The 23,497-nt window shown below is 51.7% G+C and overlaps 1 protein-coding gene across 1 annotated transcript in view; it reads right to left on the bottom strand.

Moving 5' to 3' along the window:
- Positions 1–23,497, bottom strand: part of MYO18B (myosin XVIIIB) — a 231,565-nt gene that overhangs the window by 162,915 nt on the left and 45,153 nt on the right. Inside the window, exons 12-16 of the mRNA XM_064577697.1 lie at positions 17,644–17,817; positions 14,483–14,573; positions 12,598–12,790; positions 8,662–8,742; positions 6,498–6,645 (exon numbers count right to left, since the gene is read on the bottom strand). Coding sequence (XP_064433767.1) covers positions 6,498–6,645; positions 8,662–8,742; positions 12,598–12,790; positions 14,483–14,573; positions 17,644–17,817 — 687 coding nt within the window. The remainder of the gene's footprint in view (positions 1–6,497; positions 6,646–8,661; positions 8,743–12,597; positions 12,791–14,482; positions 14,574–17,643; positions 17,818–23,497) is intronic.

The following is a 23,497-nucleotide window of genomic DNA, read 5'->3' as shown; positions in this document are numbered from 1 at the left end:
CTTTCTCTCTCTCTGTCTCTCTCTCTCTCAAACAAATAAAATCATTTTTATAAATAAATAAACAAATAAATGCACAGCATACTCTTGGGAGACTCCGACACACACTCGGTTGCAAGGGACAGGACAGGAGAAAAGAAGGGGCTTGGAGCTTCGAGAGCAGGCCCGCGTTCAAATCCTGACACCACCACTTACCACTGTCTGGCAGGGGCCAAGCCTCTTCCATCTCTGACCCTCAGTCTCTTCCTCTGTAAAATGTGAATTATACGTACCTCCCAGGGTGGTACAAAACTTAAAGGAGAAAATGTGCGTAAAACATGCTAGCGTGGTGCCCAGACCCTTGGTTGTCACTCAGTAAGCCCGAGTGGGCGTCACAGTCTTTTCTTGCATTCGACCTTGTGCCAGTGTCTGGAGCCACAAACGTTTATGTCCGTATCCCTAACACCAGCACGGTGCCTGGTACACAAATGGAGTCTGGAAGTGCTTGTGGAAGGGAGGAAGGAAGAGAGGAATCCTGGTCATTAATCATATCACTCTAATTGCAGTGATGCTCTCGGGTTGAATAATGGCCCCAGACCAATTACTCTCAGGAGCTGTAGTATTGTTTTGGTTCTTGTCTGTCTTCTGTAATTCTATGAGTTCCCATCTTCCTACTGTCAACGCACCAGTGCGTTCTAGGGTCCTGAGTCCTTCCCTCAAATGCGAATTTGCCACCTCTCTGCTGCAGGGAGTCCGGAGACCAGAAAGCCGCATTTCTTGGAACTCTGTACGCAGCAAATGCCATCTGGGGGTCTGTGGGCTTCCGGTGCGTGAGGGACATGGGTCCTGCCATGTGTGTGGCTTCTTGGAGGTCCTTTGTGGTCAATACCCAGGGCTGACCGAAGTTACCAGCAAGGGACACTTCTGGTGAAGTAAAGTATCCCTTTGTCCAGCTCTTCCATGAGGCCTTCGGAGCCCGCAGTCCCCGCCCTCAAAGGGCCACCTTCCAACGAAAGCAAGGTGACAAAGTGGCCGCCTGCCTTGGCACGTCCGTCCACGCTGCCCGCACGATGTCCGCGCTGTTTGCATGGCCGCCTCCTTGCCCTGGATTAGAAGCGGCTTGAGGGCAGCGACCATGTTCCCGCATCATCATGTCTCGCAGCCAGCACAGAGCTGGGCTCTGAATGAGGACCCTGGGAGCATTTGGGGAGGGGGGACCGAAGGCAAGAGAGAAGAAAGGACGTCCACGTGGGCTAAGCCCCAGCCGGCCTCTGCTGGACACACGGCCATGCCTGAGGTCCCCTGATCCCGCTCTGGTCTGTGACGTGAGTGTCCGTGGGCTGGTTTTCTAGAAGGTGACACTGAGCTTCGGAGATGAGCCCCCTTGGCTGAAGTGGCATAGCATACAGGGACAGAGCTGGGATGAGCACACAGGTCTGCCGACCCAAAGCCTGTGTTCATCCCCGGTGGTGGCCCGATACACGGAGGCGTCCCATTTCCCAGGAACAGCCCGGGGAGACCACTCCCAGGCCCCCAGGGCGTCTGCTCGGCCCTCTTGCGCTCCCCTTTCTTCGGCAAGTGGTTTCAACCACAGTTTTGTTCATCCAAGCATTTCACGGACAACGTTTGCTCTCAGGAGCCCCATGGAAACAGCTCGAAGACAGAGCCTGACCCGGTATTCCTCTCTCGTGACTCTGCATCATCACCTCTCCCAGGAGCCTGACACCCCCAGATGGGGGTAGGGGCTTCTGGGGCCCCAGTGACCCCGGCAACCCCCCTCTACGTCTGCCCTGCAGATGCCTGTCGCCTGCCTGTCCACTGGGGCCTGGGTCCCTCGGGAGCGGCCCGCCGGCCCAGCAGAGACACTTAGTGGAGAAGTAACAGCAAGCACTGGGGTCGCCAGAAAGCCCCTCATGTTCTGCCTGATGGAACATTCTCATTAACTCAGAGCTAATCAGAAAGCCCTAGAGACAAAAGATCTTTTTTTTTTTAACCAAAATACCTGAATTAACGGGTCTCTCTCTGTCGGGCCAGGACAAAGGATATCACGGTCTCTCTCCTGGGAACGGACAACGTCAGAGCATCCCTCTCAGGGTGTCTGGGATTGGCAGGTTGGGCCTCACAGAAGGAGAAGAGGGAGACAAGGATCTCGCCAGACCCCCTCCTGCCCCAACCACGCCCTCCCTGATGCCTTCTCCTTCTGAGCCTCCTGTGTCATTTGCTGAAGTCAGGATCCAGGAAACATTCCATCCGAGAAATCCATTTTGTTTGATTCTGGATCATGGGGTTTTCCCATATTCATCTATTCTGTATCAAGGATGAACTGGAGCCTTCTCCAGACCAGAGCATTGTGGGGCGGAGGGGGTGGGGGGCAGCCAGCGCTGCCCTCACGAGCAGATGTTCCCGTGAGGACACACGCGTGCCGTCTGGCATGAGGGCTGCAGGGGAGGCGGGAAAAGCAGGGGTAAGGGAGAAGGGGGTGCGGGTCGGAAGAAGGCATTATTTTTCACTAGGTGAAAGGCAGGCTCCCGAGACCCAAAGGCGGTGAGGGAGCCAGTCATGCGGAAACGTGGCAGAAGAGCATTCCAGGCAGAGGGAACTGCCAGTGTGAGGACCCTGAGGCGGGAGCATGCTCAGTGGGTTTGAGGAGCGGCCAAGAGAGCAGTGTGACTGGAACAGTGACTGGAACAGAGCGAGGGAGGAGAGAGGAAGGGCAAACGGCAGACGTCCACGGAGGCCTGGCTATGCCCAGGCACAGGGGAGAGAGCAGAGGAGACAGAGGCCTGCCCGGCGCCCTCCGTGGTCACACAGGGTAGTCGGGGGGATGGGGAAGAGGCAAGTGGATAACCAAACATTCCAGAGCCCGAGAGGCCCCTGAAGGAAGTAACGAGGGAGTCAGGATGGGTCCCCAAGGCTGCAGAGGGGACAGCTTCAGACAGGGGTCTGCAGGATCTCTGAGGAGGAGCCCTTGTGCACAAAGGTGAGGGAGGAGGACTTGGACGTGCGTCCATACATTAGCTCATCCATCCTCACACAAGCCCCCTGAGGGAGGTGTTACCATTATTACCATTTTACAGATGGGGGAGGTGACTTCCCAGAAGCCACAGGCCTTGCTTAAGTAAGCAGTGGGACTGGGATGCAGCCCAGATCTCTGGGGTCCAAAGCTTGGGTAAGCTTTTCATAGCTCTGTCTCCTGGCATCGCGTGAATCTGAGGGACGCTCTTCCTCGGCCCCACAAAGCCACTCCCACGCCCTGGGGTCATGCTCTGAATACAGGGCCCACGTTCAGAGCCCAGAGAAGGGTGGTGGGTCTGCGTGGCCTGTGCGGAGAGGACTCCCAGGCTCGGCACTGGCTCTGTACTCAGTTGCCTCCAGGGCCGATAAGCCACCTGGCTTCTCAGGGACCCCACTGTGCGTGGGGTGCAGTAGAACCCACAATCCAAGGCTCAGACTAAGAGCTCCACTAAGAGCCATTCTCTCTGCCCCTCCCTCCTCGTTCACCAGCCGGCCAAGAGGCAGATGTATTTCAGAGAACAGAGGTGACCTTGGGAGAACAGAGGTGATTGTGGCCAGGACCAGTCAAGCATGAGGACCCTGCAGGGTGAGGGCAGTCCAGGGCTGCATCGTGACCTGCCTGGGCCCTCGGCCCTTCTGCCTTCATGGGCCCCTTCTTCCGTTCAAACATATATGGATTAAAAAAAGTTATATTTCATGACGATATTGGTATCCAGGCAAATAATATTAGTAATACTTAAGTACACTCTATTAGTCTGCTATGGCTGTCATACCTGGGGGTCCCCTAGCTTGGTGGGGGGCGACTTAAACAACAGAAATGTATTTTCTTAAAGTTCTGGAGGCTGGAAGCCCGAGGTCAAGGTGTGGGCAGGGTTGGTCTCCTGTGAGGCCTCCCTCCTGGGCTTGGAGCTGGATGCCTTCTCCCCGCCTTTTTGCTCTGCGCACGTCTGAATCCTGATGTCTTCTGGTAAGGACACCAGTCGTATGAAATTAGGACGCACCACAATGACCTCGCCTAACCTTAATGACCGTTCTAAAGACCCTCTCTCCAAATACAAAAGCAGTCACATTCTGAACTTCTGGAGGCCAGGACTGCAACACGTGGATTTGAGGTGGGATCCAAGTCAGCCCAGAACATTCATATATACATATGTATAAACATCCATACGCACGTACATACATAGACAGGTATACCTGTATATCATATTTGACCTGTAAGTTCATTTTCTTCTCTGCTTGTAACAAAAATTAAAACAGTTGCATGGGCCCCTAAAAGCGCTGGGCATGGCGAAGTTGGCCCCGGGCCAGCCACTGCAGGGCCAAATCCTCTGGGACTAATTTGGGTACCAGTGCCCTGAGCTTGCTCCAGGGAAAGCGGCCGGAACCCTCGGATGCTTCCACTGCTTCTGCTCCGAAAATCTGGTCCTGATGCGAATGCAGGAAGGCCCCGTGAACGTCCGGGACAGAGGCCTTGGCAGGTCCCTTTGGGGTACAGGCTTTTGCCGTCGCCAGCCCAGCGGACAGCAGCAAAGAGAGCCATCACGCGTCTTTCTCCACACCTTCTCCCAGTTTCCCATACACTACTCCAAGTGGACGTTTGCCCCAAATATTCCATCAAAATGGCACTCATCTCAGCTGCCACTGACCTCTTCGTGTCCAAATCAATGGCTACTTCTCAGCCACGCCTCACCTGAGAGGTCAGGGAGGCCGGTACCCTCCCTCCGCTTGTGGCTTCCTTCCTACCCCCTGGCCGCCCCTCCTCGGTTGCATTTCCTAGTCACTGGCTTCATCCCTGCGCCCTGACATTGGAATGTCCCGGGGCTGACTGCTGGGCCATTGTCTCTGCCAACCTGGATTCCCTGAGTGATCTCAACCAGAATTGTGGACCCCAACCTTCTTACAGATTTCCTCATTTTATCATCCATCTCATTTGCTAGAATGTCAGCCCCACGGAGGCGGAGATATTTGTCTTGTTCGAGATGTATCTTGTGGCCCGGGACAGCGGTTGCCATGTTAGGTGCTCAGTAAATACTGCTGAATGAATGAGCCACACCAGCGGGGACCTGGAAGATCTCAAAGCGAAATCTGCCTTCGGAGAAGTCTCAGGGCATCTGGGTGGAGTTGGGCAGCCGGGGGTGGGTCACAAGAGATTCTAATCCAGATAGAGATTGTTTGGCATCTGCCTGCTGACACCCTCTGGGTGATCTTAGACCTCTCTACAAGCATCTTTCTGGAGCTCAGTTCCTCACCTTGGGGGGTAAGAATACCAACCACCAGACAGGTGACAGAATTCGATTAGACAGCGTACATGAAGCTCTGAGCTCAGTGCCAAGTGTGGAGAATGGACAGCATTCCTCCAACCCCTTAACTGATGGGGACAATATTCTTCATCGCCATCAACAGCCCTGTGCTCATCGATCAGCCCTCATGACACTCCGCAGCCGGTAACAAAGCTAATACCTCTCTCACCCAATCATTGTCACAGAAATCCTGGCGAAATCATCAATCAATCATTTATTGATCGATGATCAGTGTAGCCCCGCCCCCGGCATTGTGTGAGCACTCCACCTGGGGCTACTTGAGGTTTGCTCAGCGTCGCCATTGGTGAAGCACAGATAGCCGGACTTGAACTTGGAGCTCAACGAAGCCAAAGCCCAGGACCTCCAACCTCGTGGTTCCATCTGGATGTCTCCATCTCTCCTCTCGATGCCCCCTCCCCCCAGTCCAGCCCATCGCCAAGTGCTGTGGCTGCATACTCCCGGAGTCCGGCCACCTCCTCTCTCACCTCCCAGACCACCTTCCTCACCACCGCCTGCAGGAACTTTCCAGAACGTGAATCTGACCATACCTCCTGCTGCCTAGAATCCTTCATGGCTTCTCAGAGCTCTAGGGTTGAAACAAATGTTTTTTCGTGTGGCCCACAAGTGGGCCTTCGACGGTTTGAGCCCAGACAACATCTCCGACTTTGCTGTCCTGCATTGCGTCTCCTCTTCTCTGGCACATTTCCCTGCACGCCTCTCCCCCAGGCCCCCTGGCTCCTGGAGGAATTCGGTCTGCCTGATGCACCATCAAGCGCAAGGGTCTGTCATCTTGGGGTCAAACACAGACGGGCTCATCTGTTAGCTTGTCCACACTCCCCCCACGTCCTCCCCCGACAAGCATGTGAGCCCCATCCGGCTGGCTCGCCCCTGCGTAGCATGGTGCCCGGCACACAGTAGCCTGTCAATACATTTGTTGACTACACTGATCATCAATCAATAAATGATTGATTGATGATTAGTTAATAACTGATTAATTGATTAAATTGATTGATAAATTTCATTCGCTGGTAAATGAATGAAAGCACACACAGGCATATGCACAGACATCTGTCACTCAGACCCCCCCCCCACCCCGCCTCTTGCAGGCCTTGTCAGGGCTTTCTCTGCAGCAGATAAGGACAGATTCCACCTCCCAGGCTGGACTCAGCACTCTTCTCCCTTCATCCTTCAACCTGACTCCCTTACCTTCGGCCCCAGCGCCTTTCTTCTCAAAGGCCGCACGGAGACGCTCGAGCACCACGCTATCACTGGAACCCTCCACCCGGACCTCCTCGTCCAAGAGCCAGAAAAGGCCCCTGGCGTCCTCTGCACCTCCAACGGCTGGTAAGCGGACCTGGCAGAAAATCCAGGATCACTGTGGAGCCCTGATTCCCCGACTGAGGCCAGTACTGGGCTTCTCTTCCCACCTCTGGGAGTCGGGGCATCTGAGTCCCCGGCATCACGACTCAGACACGCCAGCCCGAAGCCATGCTCCCAACGCACCCCCAGACTCCCGGTGTGGAAACCCCAGAACTGTTACAACCCCTCAGTTTTAGGAGGTCCGAATCCAGCCTCTGTCCTCACATCCTGTGTGACCTTGGGTCACTTACTGCACCACTAGGAGCCTCAATTCCTTTTATGTAAAATGCAGACTGACAATACCTTCCTCAGGTAGTGGGGAATTAACAAGGGAAAGCACTCTATAAATTACATATTCTAGCTACACACCCCAGGCTGTGTGTATTTGTACACAGCTAAACATCAAAGGAGTGAGTTCATCCGCATCACTTCTTAGAAGTCTATGTTTTTTTAAACTAAGATCTTAAGGTGGGAGGGGCGAGTGCCCAAAGAATGTTCTAGAGGAGAAGGTGAACTAGGTTCAATAGCGTAGGCACGGAATTTGAAATCTAGCCACGAGGTTTAGAAACCATCCAGGTAACTCTGAAGTTTTGTTTCTGGCAACCAGAGAGGCCTGGAGAAGCTAAGTGGCTCGTCCAAGGGCCCACAGGGAGTTGGCATCACCCAAAATGGCACCAAGTGTTTATGGAGGAAATGTGTGTGGTGCATGGGGTGGCCAGCTGTCCCTTGGTGACTGGGACTCAGGGACTTCCCAGGACATGAGGATTTCAGCTCTGAAGGCAGCAAAGTCCCTTGGCAACCCAGAATAGTTGGGCACCCTAACTGGGAAATATTGGCCCACCCCCCTCAGAGGCCCAGAGAATATAAGGGACACATACAGGGTCACATGGAGAGCCACAGGGGCAGAACGGGGACTGGATCCCAGATATCCTGAGGCTTCACCTTGCCTTTCTTTATGGGGTTGACACTGACAGCCAGCCCATCCTCAGAAGGTAGCTCTTCCCAGCCACTGCCCAGGCATCCAGGGGACCCCGTGGCCCCTCCATCCTCCCATTGCCTGGGTCGTCCCTTCCAGCTGCCTCTTCTGGGTCAGGAAGCACGACAGGGAGGGGGTGCCAAGGAGAAGCATAAACAGGCAATGACCGGCAGGGCTCACGGACAAGGCAGCTTTGCAGGGACAGGTGCAGGCCTCTAGGAGCCAAGAGAAGGCTCGGAAGAGATGGCCAAGGGTGGCCGACAGGAGACAAAGAATGGGAAAAGTGGCAGCCTGGGGTATCCCATGGCAGGAGAAACATGTGACCTGTGGACCAAGCACCATGCCCCGTGCTCTGGGTGCCAGATCTCGTAAACATTCACAACCATCCCAGGGCATGCTATCGTTCCCACTTTAGAGACGGGAAAAAAACAAGACCGAGAGAGGCGAAGGGATGTACTCAAAGTCACCGACATTAGACCTGAACCTGGCAAGTCAAGCGAAATGGTTCAGGGCCGTTCTGAGAGATGGCTGAGCAGAGGTGCAGGTCTGGGGTCGGCCCAGTGGATTCTTGGGATGGGGAAAGTAAAGACTCGGGTATCTCCCCACACTAAAGCCCGTAAATGCGTGGATCCCCCCACCGCCCCCCATTCTCCATCCCCCAGTGGCCCCTATTCTCCCAGTCTCTGCGGACACAGCATCTGCGTCTGAACGCCTGACCTTCCCAGGCAAGATACCACTGGGCACTGGCCCCGAGCCCCCTCAGCTCACCGTGGGCTGCCAGGTGGGATGCCTGTTAAGCCAGTCTCAGACATCAGGCATGGAGGGGGTTGTCAACCTGAGGGGGTTTGGAGATTCATTGCCCAGGCCACACCCTTGGATCAGGCTGGGAGCGGATCACCAGCTTCAGGGTCTTTAACAATCCCTGGGTGATTCCAAGGGCAGACAGCACTGACAACTTGCAGCTTAAGACATCTGGGATGTCAAAGCAAAGACTTGTGGTGTCTGAGAGCCTGGGTTTGCTGGGCCCCACGTTACCTGGGAAGGGTTCTGGTCCACCACAGCCACCGTGGTCCCCGGGGAAGGCTCCGGAAGATCAAAGGGCACGGGAATACCTTCCTGGAAAGTCACAGAAGTTCCAGATTAGTTCCTTCCATGAGCTGAACAGGGTGGAAAACTTTCGGAGGAGAAAAGAGAAGTGAGGACTTTCACCTCCCCTTAACCTTCTTTTTTATTATTATCATTTTTAAAATATTCTTTTAAGTAAGCTCTACCCCCAGCGTGAGGCTCAAACTCACGACCCCGAGATCAAGAGTGGCACGCTCCATCGACTGAGCCAGCCAGGCGCCCCGTATTATTTTTTTAATTGTGGTAAAATACCCACGGCATAAAAATCTACCTTTTTATGCGTCATGCAGTTAGTAGCATTAAATTCACTCACATGCTGTGCACCTGTCACCACTCCCCCACTTCCAGAACTTGTCCGCCTTGCAACACTGAAACTCTGTCCCCATTACACACGGACTCCCCGCTCCCCTCTTCCTCCTCCAGCCCCTGGCAACCACCGTTCCACTTTCTGTCTCTATGAATTTGACTGCTCTTAAGTGTCTCATGTGAGTGGAGTCATATAGGGTTCATCCTTTTGTGACTGGCTATTGCACTCCCTACAACGTCCTCGAGGTTCATCCACAGTGCGAATGGGTCAGAATTTCCTCCTCTTTGTGGTTGAATAATAGCTTGTTGTGTGGACAGATCACATCTGTTTACACTCGCATGCCCCCAGTGGACGCTCAGGTCGCTTCTACCCTTTGGCTATTGTGAGTAAAGCTGCCGTAAGCCTGGGTGTACAGGTATCTCTTCAAGACCTGACTTTCAACTCTTTCGGGGAGATACCCAGAGGTAAGATTGCTGGATCATAGGGTAATTCTATTTTTCTTTTTTCAAACAAACAGCATATTGTTTTTCATAGCGGCTGCACTGTTTTATATTCCCACCGGCAAGGCACACGGGTTCCAATTTCTCCACATCCCCGCCAATGCTTGCTGTTTTCTGGGTTGTTTTTTGTTTGTTTGTTTTGTTTTGTTTTATCATCACCATTCTACAGGGTATGAAGTGGTATCTCAATGTTTTGATTTTATTTCCCTAAATTTCCAGTGCCTATTGGCCATTTGTCTTATCTTTTTTGGAAAAAAAATCTATATTCAAATCCTTTGCCTTTTTCCCAATCAGGCTGTTTGTTAGTCTGTTTGTATCATCACCCCCTTAGCCTTTGGATGAGAAGAAAGGGTACGGACCGGGCGCCTGGGTGGCTCAGATGGTTAAGCGTCTGCCTTCGGCTCAGGTCATGATCCCAGGGTCCTGGGATCGAGTCCCACATCGGGCTCCCTGCTCCTTGGGAGCCTGCTTCTCCCTCTGCCTCTCTCTCTCTCTCTGTCTCTCATGAATAAATAAATAAAATCTTTAAAAAAAAAAAAAAGAAAGGGTACGGACCAACATCCCAATAACATCCTAACATCGCTCATCCTGCAGGCTCATCAGCAATCATGGTGAGAGCTTTGTCAGGAGCTAACAACCATTCAGTCCAAACTTTGCTCGTATTTACTGAGTAACTAATGAGGGCTGGGCTGAGCACTGGGTGCTGGAGGCAGCAAGCACAAGCTATGGTTAATGACAGTCGCCATCCAAAAGTCATCAGAAATGTCCAGGCAAGGCTATGCATGGAGATGTCCGTCACAGTGCTGTTTACAAGAGTGTAATCGTGGAAATCACCCAGATGCGCAAAGGAGGGTTGAGACAGCATCGGAGGTAACCTGTGAAATGAACGGTTACTAAAAGTTGCCAGTGGAATGAGAACACGGGAATAGCATCATGCTGTGAGGAAAACAGTAGACAACAAAATCAATCGTGTGTAGGAAAGGATCGGAAATCTGCAGAGAAGACAATATATGGACGGTTAAGTGGTATTGAGGTACAGACAGCAGTAACAGTGCTTGCCTATGGGCGGTGGGGCTAAAGGAGGTTATGTTTTCTGCTTACGGATGTTTCTATGTACTTTCCAGGTTTTTTTTTTTAAGATTTTATTTATTTATTTGACAGAGACACAGCGAGAGAGGGAACACAGGCAGGGGGAGTGGGAGAGGGAGAAGCAGGCTTCCCACTGAGCAGGGAGCCCGATGCGGGGCTCGATCCCAGGACCCTGAGATCATGATCTGAGCCGAAGGCAAACGCCTAATGACCGAGCCACCCAGGCGCCCCTACTTTCCAGTTTTTTAATAGAGAACATGTATTGCTTTGAACATCAGAAATAAGCAAAATAGGGGCGTCTGGGTGGTGAAGTTAGTTAAGCGCCTGACTCTTGGTTTCGGTTCAGGTCATGATCTCAGGGTCTGGGGACTGAGCCCCACATCAGGCTCTGTGCTGGGTTTGGAGCCTGCTTAAGATTCTCTCTCCTTCTGCCCCTCTCCCACCTCTCTTTCTCTCCCTTTCTAAAAACAACCAAAAAGAAAACATTCTCTCCCCTTCTGTTTATTCTCACTCTTGCAATTTCTCCCATCAAAAAGTGGAACCTATTTCCCCACCCCTTGAGTCAGGGCTCAGCCCTGGACTTGTCAGACCCACTGAATACAGAAGAGACATCACCAGTTCCAAGTCTAGGACTCAAGGGGCCCCACATGCTCCTGCTCGTCTCTTGGAGACCTGCCCAGCCCCAGGAGAACAGCCTGGGCTAGTCTGCTAAAGGATAGGACAGTCCTGGCGCACAGATGAGTCATCCCAGCCAAGGCCTGCCTGGATCCACTCATGACCAGCTGACCCCCAGACACAGGCGAGAGCCAGCCGGCACCATCAGAACCACCAACCCGCCCTGAATCTGCCCACAGACACAAGAGCTGGCTCAGCCAAGCCCTGAGAACTGCCCAGACAACCCAATGTAAGCAATAACAAAAGGTAATATCTAAAGCCACTATGTTTTGGGGTACTTCAATATCTAGCATTATTGTGGCAATTGATAGATGATACAGGAATATTGCTATTTCACATGTGACGGAATCAGGGATCAGAGAGGGTGAGTGACTTTCCTGAGGCCACACAGCCAATAAGTGATACAGTTAAAGTCGGACCCCAGGACTCATCATCAATGTCACTTGTTTGAGATTTATCCACGTTGATGCTTTCATGTTTCTTGCTGTGCAAGCTCTAACCAAAAAAAAAAAAAAAAAAAAGACCATAATTTCAATACCCATTATCTTCTTGATAAACAAGATGGCCATTTCCAACATCTTGCTGGAGTCAAAGCGGCCCCCTTCAGAGAGAAAGAAGGGAGTAGGTAGGATGGGGCCGTCCTGGGTGCTGGCAGCATTCCACTTTTCCCCTGGGGGGGGGCAGGTGCGTGAGTGTGTTCATTTGGATAAATTCATCGGGCTGTATGCTACTGGTGTGTGCATTTTCTGGGCAAGTGTAATATTTCCATTTAAGTTTTTTTAAAACAAGAGAAGGCTGGAACGTGTCTACCCGTGTTTCCTGGTTCGTGCTCCCAGTGTCTGGAGGGTAGCGCCTAGGAGAGAAGTGCATCTGGGGCTTTGTTAGGTATTGCCACCCCAGGATCCAAAGGCCGGGCAAACCCTCCCATCCAGAATTTTCACCCACCCCCAGAGCATGAAGGGCTTTCCACGGGGAAGATGCGAGCCACGTGGGAGGAGAAGCATTCAGCTGGGGCAAAGTGGGAAAGGAGGAACAGGTCACCCTAATGAGGGGACCAGCCGGGGGAGCAAGGCCTGGGGAGCCCCAAGTTCCCTGGGAGAACTGTAGGGAGCCATGCATGTAGGCAGGGGAGCAGCAGAGAGCTGGGGAGCCTGGAGTTAGGGTTTCGTTCAGTGGCGGGCCAAACGGGATGAAGCCAAGGGTGACTGAAGGACCTGACCATTCCCCCCCACCCCCGCCAGCCGGCCTCCCGCCCTCCACGGAGCCCAGGCCTACCTGCCGGTACTGCTCCAGGGTGGACATGAAAGTCCGCTGGTAGAAAAGCAGCTGCAGGCGCTCATGAGCGTAATTGTGGCCCAGCTCCTCGAAGGTGGCAGCCCGGTCCTTGCACTGGTGCCGTGGGTTCTGGAAGCCCGGAGAATCCACCACCATGATGGAGGCCATGGAGAGGTGGTGGGAAGAGAAGGACCTGGGGAGAGATGGGGGAGGCCTCAAGACCACGTGGAATCTTAGAGCCCAGCTGGCCCAAGCCTCCCACCCCACCATCGCAGATACGGTGAAACTGAGGCCGCACGCTGGGTGGGTGTGGGGATCCAGTAGATCTGGTGCCAAAATGAGGCTCACCACTTACGGGCTGTGTGGCCTGGGACAAGTTACTCAACCTCTCTGAGCTAAGGTTTCCCCAACTGTTAAATGAGGATTCTTTCAAGCCCCCACCGCCTTGCATCATTTTGATGAATCTGTCAGGGTGGAGAGAGAAGGGATTATTGGCATCAACATGCAGGAGTTGAGAGCTGTTGGAGACGATCCCACAAGGGCTCCGACCCTCCCTCTGCAACAGAGGGCCTGTGTGTCTCGGGAGAGCTACCCAACCTCTCTGGGCCTCAGCCGGGAAAGGGTCAAGGATGGCCACAACCCAGAAGGTTGCCAGGAGGGCTGGAGGTGATGAGACATCCAGGCTCTGAGGGCCAGGTTGGCGGTGGGGTTCGTGCTCAGTAAAGGTGGCCTGATATTATGATTATTATCACGATCGGCCCTATGCTCTGCAGGCTGTTTATTTCAACCTGAGCTCTTCTGCACGACCTGCCAAGGTTTTCCTTCTGTATCACGGGGCCAAGAAGATCAGCCACCACACATGCATGCGTGAAAACTGTCAGTTAATGCTCAGAAAGCCAGGCGTCTATGAGAGACTCGTAGGTGCTAGGAGAGTGGGTTCGGCATCAGCGAGATGCAGTTTAAAGGATGCGATGATGCAGCTGCCCTCCGTGGGCTGAGGCAGCTTCTTTCGCCAGCGGTTCATTTCCCACTCCCAGTACCCCTTCCTCTAAGCACGCATGACCCCCTTGGTTTCTAGACACTGTGTCTGTGGCCTCCGATGGTAATTGCTCCAGTGATAGGAGAGCAGGCAGTTTCTGTGTCCCAGGGTCATCTGAGAGCCCCAGCTGCCCTGTCGCTCCGCACCAGCCTCAGCCCGGCTAACAGGATGTCGGAAGCCTCATGATGCCTCCCGCCTTTGGGGAGGAGGGTGGGAAGCCCTTACGGTGATAGACATCCAGCTCCCGGCTGCTGCAGCCTGGTAGGTGCATTTCAGAGACACGTCCTGGCTCCCTCCAGAACCAGACCCTGGCTGCACCCCACCCTCCGCAGAAAATTTTAAAAAGAAATGGACCAGAGCGGTGTGGTGGGTTATTCAGGCAAACGTGAAGGTGTGAGGTGGGAGCCCAGCACTGTGGCTGCCTTCCAGCCCCACCTCTCTGCGCCTCCGTTAGCTCAGCTGTAAAATGGGCTGATGTGCGGAGTCAATGATGCAAGACCAGTGAAACCAGGAGCACCGGCCATTGTTTTACTTTAGTGGGGGGTGGCCCCCAAATTGTTTGCTTTCATTGTCAGTGGTTTATGATCGCTATCAGGAAGAATTGTTTATATACATTATCTCTTTTAATCTCTCGCCATGGCCCTAGGGGACAGAGCTCTTTTGCAGGTGCAGAAGGGGAGGTCAGAGAGCTGAACTGATTTGCCTTGGGCTGCCAAAGGGGGAATTTAAACCCAGCACTACTACCCGGCTCAAAAGCTCACTCTTCCCCGGCCCCCCCCAAAAACCCCACTGTGCTAAAGTGCCCAGTGCTTGGGCTCATTTGTGTATCTGCAGAAGAGTTGTTACCTGTTGATGAGTGAGACAATAACTGCAAAGAGCTCTTGGTACAGGCCCGAGGCCATCCCCTCCACACACTCTGCGCCGGTCATCTTGAGCCCTGGAGAGGGAGAGAGGGAAGGGTGGATATCGGTGGTCAGGACCTTGCCTGGGGCCAAGGACAACACTCCCCAGGCATTGCTGCTGGCCTCAGAGAAACCCCCTCCCTCCATACATCCCTCCACTGCTGAAATGATGTACCCACGCTCTTAGAATCAAGTTCAAGTGTCTTATCAGGACTGACCAGGTTCTGTGTCACCTGGCCCTACCTCTTCTCCAACCAGCGCTCCTGCTCATCCCTCGGGGATCAATCCAATGTCACCTCCTCAGGGGAGCCTGCCCTGATTACCACCCCTATTAAGCCAATTCCCAGTCCTACCTTGCTCCTTTTTCTTTAATTAGTTTTTGACTAGAGTATGACTGACATACCAAAAGCCGTACCTACCTATTTAATGTATACATCCTGATGAGCCTGAAGATAAGTATAGGTCATCGGAACAATACCCTAAGCCTGTCAACTCTAAGAGTTTCCTCCCTCCTTCTTTGTGCCTAAGTGTGTGATTAGAACACTTCACATAAGATCTACCCTCTAAAAAGAATTTTCAGTGTACAATACAGCATGGTAACCAGCAGCTCTATGCTGCGCAGTAGACATACTCATCCACTGGTCATCTTATTCGTCTACTTATTCATCGGTGTTCTAGGGTTTATTCATCTTGCACAAAAGAAACTATCTACCCTTCCATCATTCTCTCCCATTTTCCCCCTCCCCTCAGCCCTGGGCAACACCGCTCTGCTCTCTGCTTCTATGAGTGTGACTATTTTAGATCTCACATATAAATGGGGACATGAAGTAGATCATTCAGTCGTAAAAAAGAAAATCCAGCCATTCCCTACAATGTGGATGAACACAGAGAACGTTAGGCTACGTGAAACAGGCCAGACACAGAAGGACAAAGCCTCCCTGCCTTTACAGCACTGAGCTCAGTATATTTTTACTTGTGGAGTTAGCTGTTAACAACAGCTCCCCCCCTCCCCCCGAACTGGCGCCAGGTTGGGAACAACCCGAGGATGGGGACCACGTTGGCTCCCAAACCCCCAATGCCTGGCACATAGTAGGCACTCGGATAATGTTTGTTTTTCCCCCTTTCTGGAGGGAAATTTGGCAGTTCTGTGTCAGAAGCTATAAAATGTTCATATGCTTGGACTTAATAATTTCATTCTTGGGCTTTTATCCTAATGAAATATTCAGAGAAACAAAGATTTCTGGGTACATACGTTCTCCTGATTGTTGATTAAATTGGATGAAAATCGCTTTTTTTTTTTTAAACAACCTGAATATCCAACAATAGCAAATGGGTTAGATAATTTGTAGTCCATACAAAGGAGTGCTTAAAGCCAGGCATAGACGTGTACTGAATGAGCGGGGGAAAGCGCCTACCTGTCACGTTAGGAGGAATAAAAATGCTTCACAAACGATTAATATAGTCATGGTCTCAGCTTTGTTTAAACACACACACACACACAGCCCCTTAAAATAGCCAGCCTTGATGAGGGTGCATGGAACAAAGCAGAGTGAGAATTTGGGAGGGGCGGGTCAGATCGGAAATCCTGACCCTTTGGTGCTGGTTCCATCCCCAGAATCAGAAACATGATTTTCACATCTTCAGTGGGGCTGGAGACACAGTCCTGCTTGTACATTCCAGGCAGGCCCCTGTGGCCCCATAGCACTTCCCCTCCCTCTGGTAGCTCCACCCCCAACCTGGGCGGTTGCTAGGCAACCCGCAGCCTCTCAGCATGTCTCCTAAGCCTGCTGGTCCCCTGTCTGCTTCTCAACTACCCTTGATACCTTGGCCTGAGAGGTAATTAGTGAGTGCACGTATGCTCATTTATCTGTGCACGTCTGTGTGTCTCCTGCAGTGTGTGCCTGTGTGGTGTGTGTCCATGGACATGTGGTGTGTGTGTTCTATGTGTATGATTGTGGGGCGTGTGCATGTGTTTCAGAGAGGAGGAGGAACTGTAAGCCGACTACAGCTCATACCTGGACCTAGAAGCAAACAAAAGGCTAGTGGCTTCCCAGCGACATTAGCCACCAAGCTGAGATCCCTAGCGTGGAGCAGCTCTGAGGACCTCAGGGGCCTCTAAGAGATGAGCCCCAAAACCATGGTTCAAAACACTGCGACTAATGCCAGACTCTGCAGTCTCTGGGACAGTCATTCTTAGTTCTCAGAGACTCCTGGGAAGTCTGCCCTCTGCCCTCACCTCCTGCAGCCAAAGCATCTAGCTGGTGGCGGTTGCAGATTTGGGACCTGGCAGATCACACTCCAGCGGGTGTCATACAAAGCCCTTTGGCTTCCCCCCACATCAATTCAAACCACTCCTGTTCCTCCAGCCACCTAGGCTAAAATCCTAGAAGCTGTCCTGATCCCTCTTTTCCCATTCACCCCGCCTCCAGGCCCATGCTATCATCTCTACATGTGAAGCAGACCTTGAACATGTCCCTCCCACCCAAGCTCCACCACCACGTCCTTGTGCAACAACCAGTATCTCACTAGGCAACCTGTGTAGGTTCCTGCATGGCCTCCCTTCTCCCACCCATTCCCCAGGCTTCCCCTTAGCTAAGCCATTCGAAGAATAAGTCAAATCATGGCATTCCCTGCCTATGCCTTTGCATGGTTTCTCATGGGTCTGAGCATAAAAACTCTAGTTTGCAGAGTCCTACATGAGCTGACCACCCTCCACCCTTCATCTACTGGCCTCATCTACTAGCCTTCCAGCCCCTCTAGCCATCCAGCCTTATTTCTGTGCCTCAAACTGGAAGGCCAGCCTTCCTTGGACAAGATAGGGGCTCAACAATGGAAAAGTGTTGGCCCCTTGGCACTGCTCACAGTGTCCCCTCTCCATGGCACAGGGTACCCTCCCAGGTTTCAGCAGAACCTTCAGGACCCTGGACAACGCCAATTGGCCACAACCCCTGTGCAGGTAGGAACCAAGTCCACTTCTGCCCACAGGGGCCTCCCTTGCACCTAGAAGGTCTGCATATAGCAGGTCCTGATGAGTAGGTGAAGGCGTGTTGGAGCGTCTGATGGCCTGGCCCAGGGGGGAACCCAGACCACCCAGAGAAACAGCACCTGAGCTGGTCTCCTCTTCCTCAAGGCCCCGTCGGCTCGGCCCAGATGTCACTTGCTCGATGATCTGTCGCAAGTGGTGCTTGAAGGTAGCCGTGTTCAGCTCCTCGTACTCACAGCCCAAGGCCTCAGCTGCGTGGTTTGCCCACTCAAACCGCATGAACTGCTTCCGGCCCACTGCAAGAGGGACACAGCAGAAGTATGGTGGTGAAGTCCTGGGAATGGAGTGGGTGGGCTCCCAAGAGGACCTCAGGGGTCTCACCACTGCCCACCCTCTGGACTACCCCCCCCTCAGCAGGGAGCCGCGACACCCGGCCTGGACAGGGGTCAGGTTTCCCAAGAGACATGCTTATCCTACTTCCTCATAATTTGCATTGTTCACTTTTTCAGAACAATTAAAATGATCACATGGACCCTCTAAATGTGGAATTGTGGAACTGATAGTAAAAGTGTAATCTGTCCACTCACGTATCCACCTACCTATCCATCCACCCATCCACTATCCCCTCCTGCCCACTTACCTATCCATTCAACTACCCACCCAGCCACTCACCCAACCATCTCACCACCCACCCATTTACTCAAAACACACTTGTTGAGCTCCTACTATGTGACAAGAACTGCGCCACTGGGAAATCAATGATGAGCAAGACAGACGAGGTGCCTGTCCTCATGGAGCTTACGATCTATTGAGGTTAGAGTAAGACAATAAACAAGTAAACAAATGGATGAATAAGATAAATTCAGGTGATAATATTATCAAGTTTTTCCCCTTAAGGAGAAAATAAAAATAAGAGATGAGGTCAAGAGAAACTGAGAGCATCCCTGTGGATCCATGGTTGTCAGAGAGGGCTCTATCTGAAGATGTGATATCTGAACTGGGTTATGAAAGGTGAGAAGGAGGTGGCTACCTAAAGAACCAAGGAAGAGCTTTAGAAAACTGTACTAGAGTATCATGCCAACTATGTAAATCATTCTAAAGTGTTGTAAAATAAAATACTAAGGGGCGCCCGGGTGGCTCAGTCGGTTGAACGTCCAACTCTGATCTCAGCTCAGGTCATGATCTCAGGGTTGTGAGATCGAGCCCCACATCAGGCTCCACACTGAGTGTGGAGTCTGCTTAAGATTCTCTCTCTCTCCCTCTGCCCCCCCACCTTGCTCTCTCTCTCTCTTAAATAAATAAGTAAATAACTAAAATAGTAAAAAGGAAATATATCCAAATATTAACAGTCCTAGCTGGATAAGGGGATTTTGTATTTTCTAAATTTTCTGCAGGGGTTGTGTCTTAATTCTGTAATCCAAATAAAAAATTAATGGCCGATTAAAACAAATAATGGTGCTATCCTTAAAGAATCTCCTCCCATTGTTTATCTTCCCATAAATGTGTTTCCTTCTTTGAAATAAAAATCACAACTGCCAACAGATTTCTCAATCCAACAGAAAGAGGTCAGAAGGGCCCAGTTCTTCAAAAAGATATCTTGAAGAAGCAGCCTTGTTTAAGGCAAAATTGGACATTTGGACAAAGACTTTATGTGGAACTCGCTACTCAAGGGAAAGGAGCTCTGGCCCCAGGGTTACTGAGGGTCCACAAATTGCCATGCTTATTGACATCCTCCTCGGTGCCAGCCACTCAGCACTGATCTCACAAGAGAGGTTTCCCATTTTACAGATGATAACACTGAGTCTCGGGGGGGTAACACAGTTAATAAAAAGTGCTGCCACTTGCAAAAATGATGAAGAACGTGATGATGCGGTGATGAAAGCAGTCACCACTCACTGACCCTATTTTATTCAACATGTCACCTTTGTGCAGCTCATAGCTTCTGGAGTCAGAAAGCCTGCATCCGAGTCCCAGGTGTGACAGGTGAAAAAATCAATACATGCATGGTAGCTGTGATTACTTCTTATCATCATCATCATCATCATTATCATGAAATCTTCACAAAGGTCCTAGAAAGCAGTCTTGTCATTCCCATTTTACAGATGAGAAAACTGACTTAAGAGACATCACCAGAAATCAGATGGACACTAAGTACTAGAACTACTATTTCACCAAAATCAACCCATCAAATACCATTTTTAGGACATTTGCCGTATCTTTGTGACCCTAGATCAGACTTTCTTTAAAATGGACTTACCTTTTCCACTTAACTAAATACGTTGTGAAAGGAAATGTTATAGCATTATCTTAAATGAGAACCCAACTGTTGGAGGGAGCCATTGAGAGAATGTGACCGCCCATTGACCTTCAGGCTGGCCCCAGGACAACAGGTGACTCCTCACCCCCTCCCGTGTGAAACGGACATTCTGCCCACGTTTGCCCAGCAGGAGCCATCTTCAAGTACCCAGCCTTGAGTGAGGAAGATGTTGTTGAGACCATCTGGACTGACTATGTGACTCTGTGTAAACTTTTAAGATTGTGGGTGGGTGCGGAAATGTACAGGGCTGGCCAGTGGGGGCAAGGTTCATATGTAAGTTTCCTTGCTTATTACATCTGCTGCCTACTGATGGGGAGTGGTCTGCGGCTTTCTTTGACCTCCCCTTTCCCAGTTTGCAAACCAACACCATTATCACTTGTCACAAACAGAAAGGAGAAATGAATACAATATGAGCACAAAAGTATCTTTAGATTCTAATTAGATACAGTTACCTGGGAGCAGGAGGTCTGCCCTCTCACTTTTTGTGTTTTTTTAAAAGATTTTATTTATTTATTCGAGTGAGACAGAGAGGGAACACAAGCAGGGGGAGTGGGAGAGGGAGAAGCAGGCTTTCCGCGGAGCAGGGAGCCTGATGTAGGGTTCGATCCCAGGACCCTGGGACCATGACCTGAGCCGAAGGCAGACGCTTAATGACTGAGCACCCAGGCCATGTTTGCCCTCTCTTTGTCAAAATGCAAGATTAGAGAGTATTAGAGATTTTAAAGACGGCTAGCCCTGAATGAGACTTCTTTCTTCCTGTGTTGGGGGTTGGAAGGGAATTAAATAAGAGATAATGTTCTAGATGGGCGATGTCCTGTCGCTCTCCTGACCTGTCAACCTTCTTCCGCCACTCTCCAAAATATTCCTCCCACCCTCCACCTACAGTGATCTTCTGTACCTCACTGAGCTGGGGAGAAGTCAGCAAGGGAATTGGCAATGGCCCTGAAAAGAGGAGCAGTGAACGGCCTCAATCTGACTCTAAATCCTGCCTGACAAGGGGGATATTTCCCAGTGTGCTCGCTGAGCAGCATCTTGCTGGGGAAATCCACAGGGAGCTCTGCCAGGAAAATGCACTTTTTGCTTCCAGTTCCCTGAAGGCTGGCTGGTGCACAAGATCCAACCCCATGGGTTCCTCTATCTTTGTTCAGACATGGGTGGAAGCCAAAGCCTCTTCAATGGGGCCTGAGAAAGGTGGCCCCTGAGGCAGGGACAGGAACATGGACACTGGACCTGACAGAATCTGAGTCCCTTTCCTGCTTGCCGCCATTCCCAGCTCCAGTCTTTGGGCAAGTTGCCCCACCTTTCTGAGCCTCAGTTTCGTCGTCTGTAAAATGGAATCATAAAACCCCAAGCACTTCTTCATATGGCTAAAGGGATGGGGTGATGTGTTTACACTTACATGGAAGATACCCAACAGAGTGCTTGGCCCCGAGAAAGCTTTCAATAACTTTCTAGTCCCTTCTCTACCCATGAAACCCAAGAAGGCACAACTCACCCAACAGGGATTGCTTCGTTCTGGTGGCCACGGGGACTCCTCCTGCAGATCTTTCTATACGTGCTTTGAGAGAGGACTTGGGGGATGGATGACGAATCGGCGCGCTCCAGATGCGGGCCACGCCCCAGGGATTCTGAGCCAACTCCACGGAAAGGCGGACACATGTTGGCTCAGCACCTCCCACCAACCTATTCCAAAGCCAAGGACAAAGCTGTCCTCGGAATGCCGCCGGGGTTGGAGATTCCTGTCCAAGTGATGCTCATGTACTCGATTGCTCCCTCCCCCAAGAAGCCATCACTTGATGAACAAGGACAGCCATCAAGCATCGGCATGTGCCATGTGCCGGGCACTGTGCTGGGTGCTTCCTCTGCCTCTTCTCCTTTACTCTCATCAAAAGTCTCTGAGATAATTCAAAGGTGGGGAACAGACCCAGCAAGGCCTAGCTTCTGGTCCAAGGCAGTTCAGGGAGTAGGGGCCAAGCGGGATTCCCAGGCTCGTGTGCGGATCTCAGACCATGCAGTAGCCGCCTGCTGATCTGTTCCAACACAGTCTGTATGCTCACTGCTCTATCCGGATCAGAGCCGGAGCCAGGAAGTGCTCAATAAACATTTGTCAAGTGGGTGATTAAATGATGAAAGGAATCAAGAAAGGAATGCACGTTTCTCGTTTCTCGATAGTGGCCAGCCCTGCCTACTTTCCCTCCCTGCTTTTCAAAAGACCCGGGAGAGAGAATCTCTGTTCTCCTCTCCCCATGGCACCTGCCATCTGAAACTTAGAGAGGGCCTTTTCTAACCGGAAAGATCAAATACAAGATGAAACAAAAGTGAGAGAGGCGGAGAGACAGATATGGAAACAGAGAGGATGGAGCTGGCTCGGAGGGCGCTCTTTGTGGGGCGGGTTTGTGGATTTCCCCCTGCCTCTAGTCCCCTCCAAAGGGGATCACACACTCAGTCCAGGTGCTTTCCCACCACCCACCAGGAGACGAGGAGCCTGTGCCCAGAATGATGCCAAAGCTAAACGCAGAGATCAGTTCAGGCTGGTGGATTTGGCTGCCAGCCGTCCTGCTAGTCACTGGTGGGAACCAGGACCCCGTGGCAGGTAGACGCACAGTCTGGCTTCTGCACACATTATGTAGGGATCCTCTCCCTATTCTGCAAGCACTGCACAGGACATGGGATGGGCAGTAGGAAATGCTCCAGGGCAGCCCACCTGTCACCCCTCCTCTGTCTCAGCCACCCAGGAAAAAGAAATCAGAATGCAAATGTTTGACAGTATGACAAAGGCAAACTTAATATCACAACATCAGCCAGCAGCACATACTCTACACCCACCCCATGCCAGGCGCTGGGCTGAGCGCTAAACCCTGCTGCCTCATTTAATCCTCCCCGCAGCCCTGTGAAGTCAATAGTAACATCACCCCTTGAGTTAAGAGAAAACTGAACCTCAGGCTGACCTTCCAAGGCCATGAAGCTGGTAAGGGGCAGAGGCAGGATTTGAATTCAGGTCTGCTGACCCCAGCGCTCAATATTCTAAGCATGGTGCTGTGCAGAGGGGTCTTTCCTCATAATGAGTATCAATCTCAAATCAGAGAGTAAGGCAAAAACTCCAGTACCCTTAAAATCCCCCTTGAGAATCAATTTCCCTTAGCGTGCAGTACTGTAGCTTATCTTCACAAGTCCAGCACAGCAAGCTTTCCCTCCGGCCGAACAAGGAAATGGGCGGCTTGCCTTTGGGGGCCATGACTTACAAAAAGATACGCACCTGTAACCTCCAGCCTCGCATTTGCTTTGCACGCATCATTGGATTTACATAAATACAACACATGTATGGTAGGAACCACCCACCCTTGAATCTGTTCTCTATTAAAAAAAATCATTTGCAAATGCCAAGTCTGTTCTTATTCTTAGTGACAAATGGTCCATGCATCTCGCCATGGCCTGGAGGACGCACACCCGAGTGCGTGTACACTGAGGGAGGGGACAGTTGTGTGACCTTGGCTGATCTCTCGACTGCCTTGCAAGGTCTGCAGGCTGGGTGTTGTTAAGCCTGATGTTATAGTAGTAGCTACTGAGACACAGAAAGGGATACTGGCCTGCCCTAAGTCACCCAGCACAGAAGTGGGTGACCTAGAACTTGAGTCCAGGTCCCCGACTCCCAGGTCAGT

Source organism: Mirounga angustirostris, unplaced genomic scaffold, assembly GCF_029215605.1.
Source record: "Mirounga angustirostris isolate CCGP_5_RB_7025 unplaced genomic scaffold, mMirAng1.0.hap1 SCAF_14, whole genome shotgun sequence".
Classification (NCBI taxonomy): Eukaryota; Metazoa; Chordata; class Mammalia; order Carnivora; family Phocidae; genus Mirounga; species Mirounga angustirostris.
This window is presented reverse-complemented; position numbering and strand designations above follow the sequence as displayed.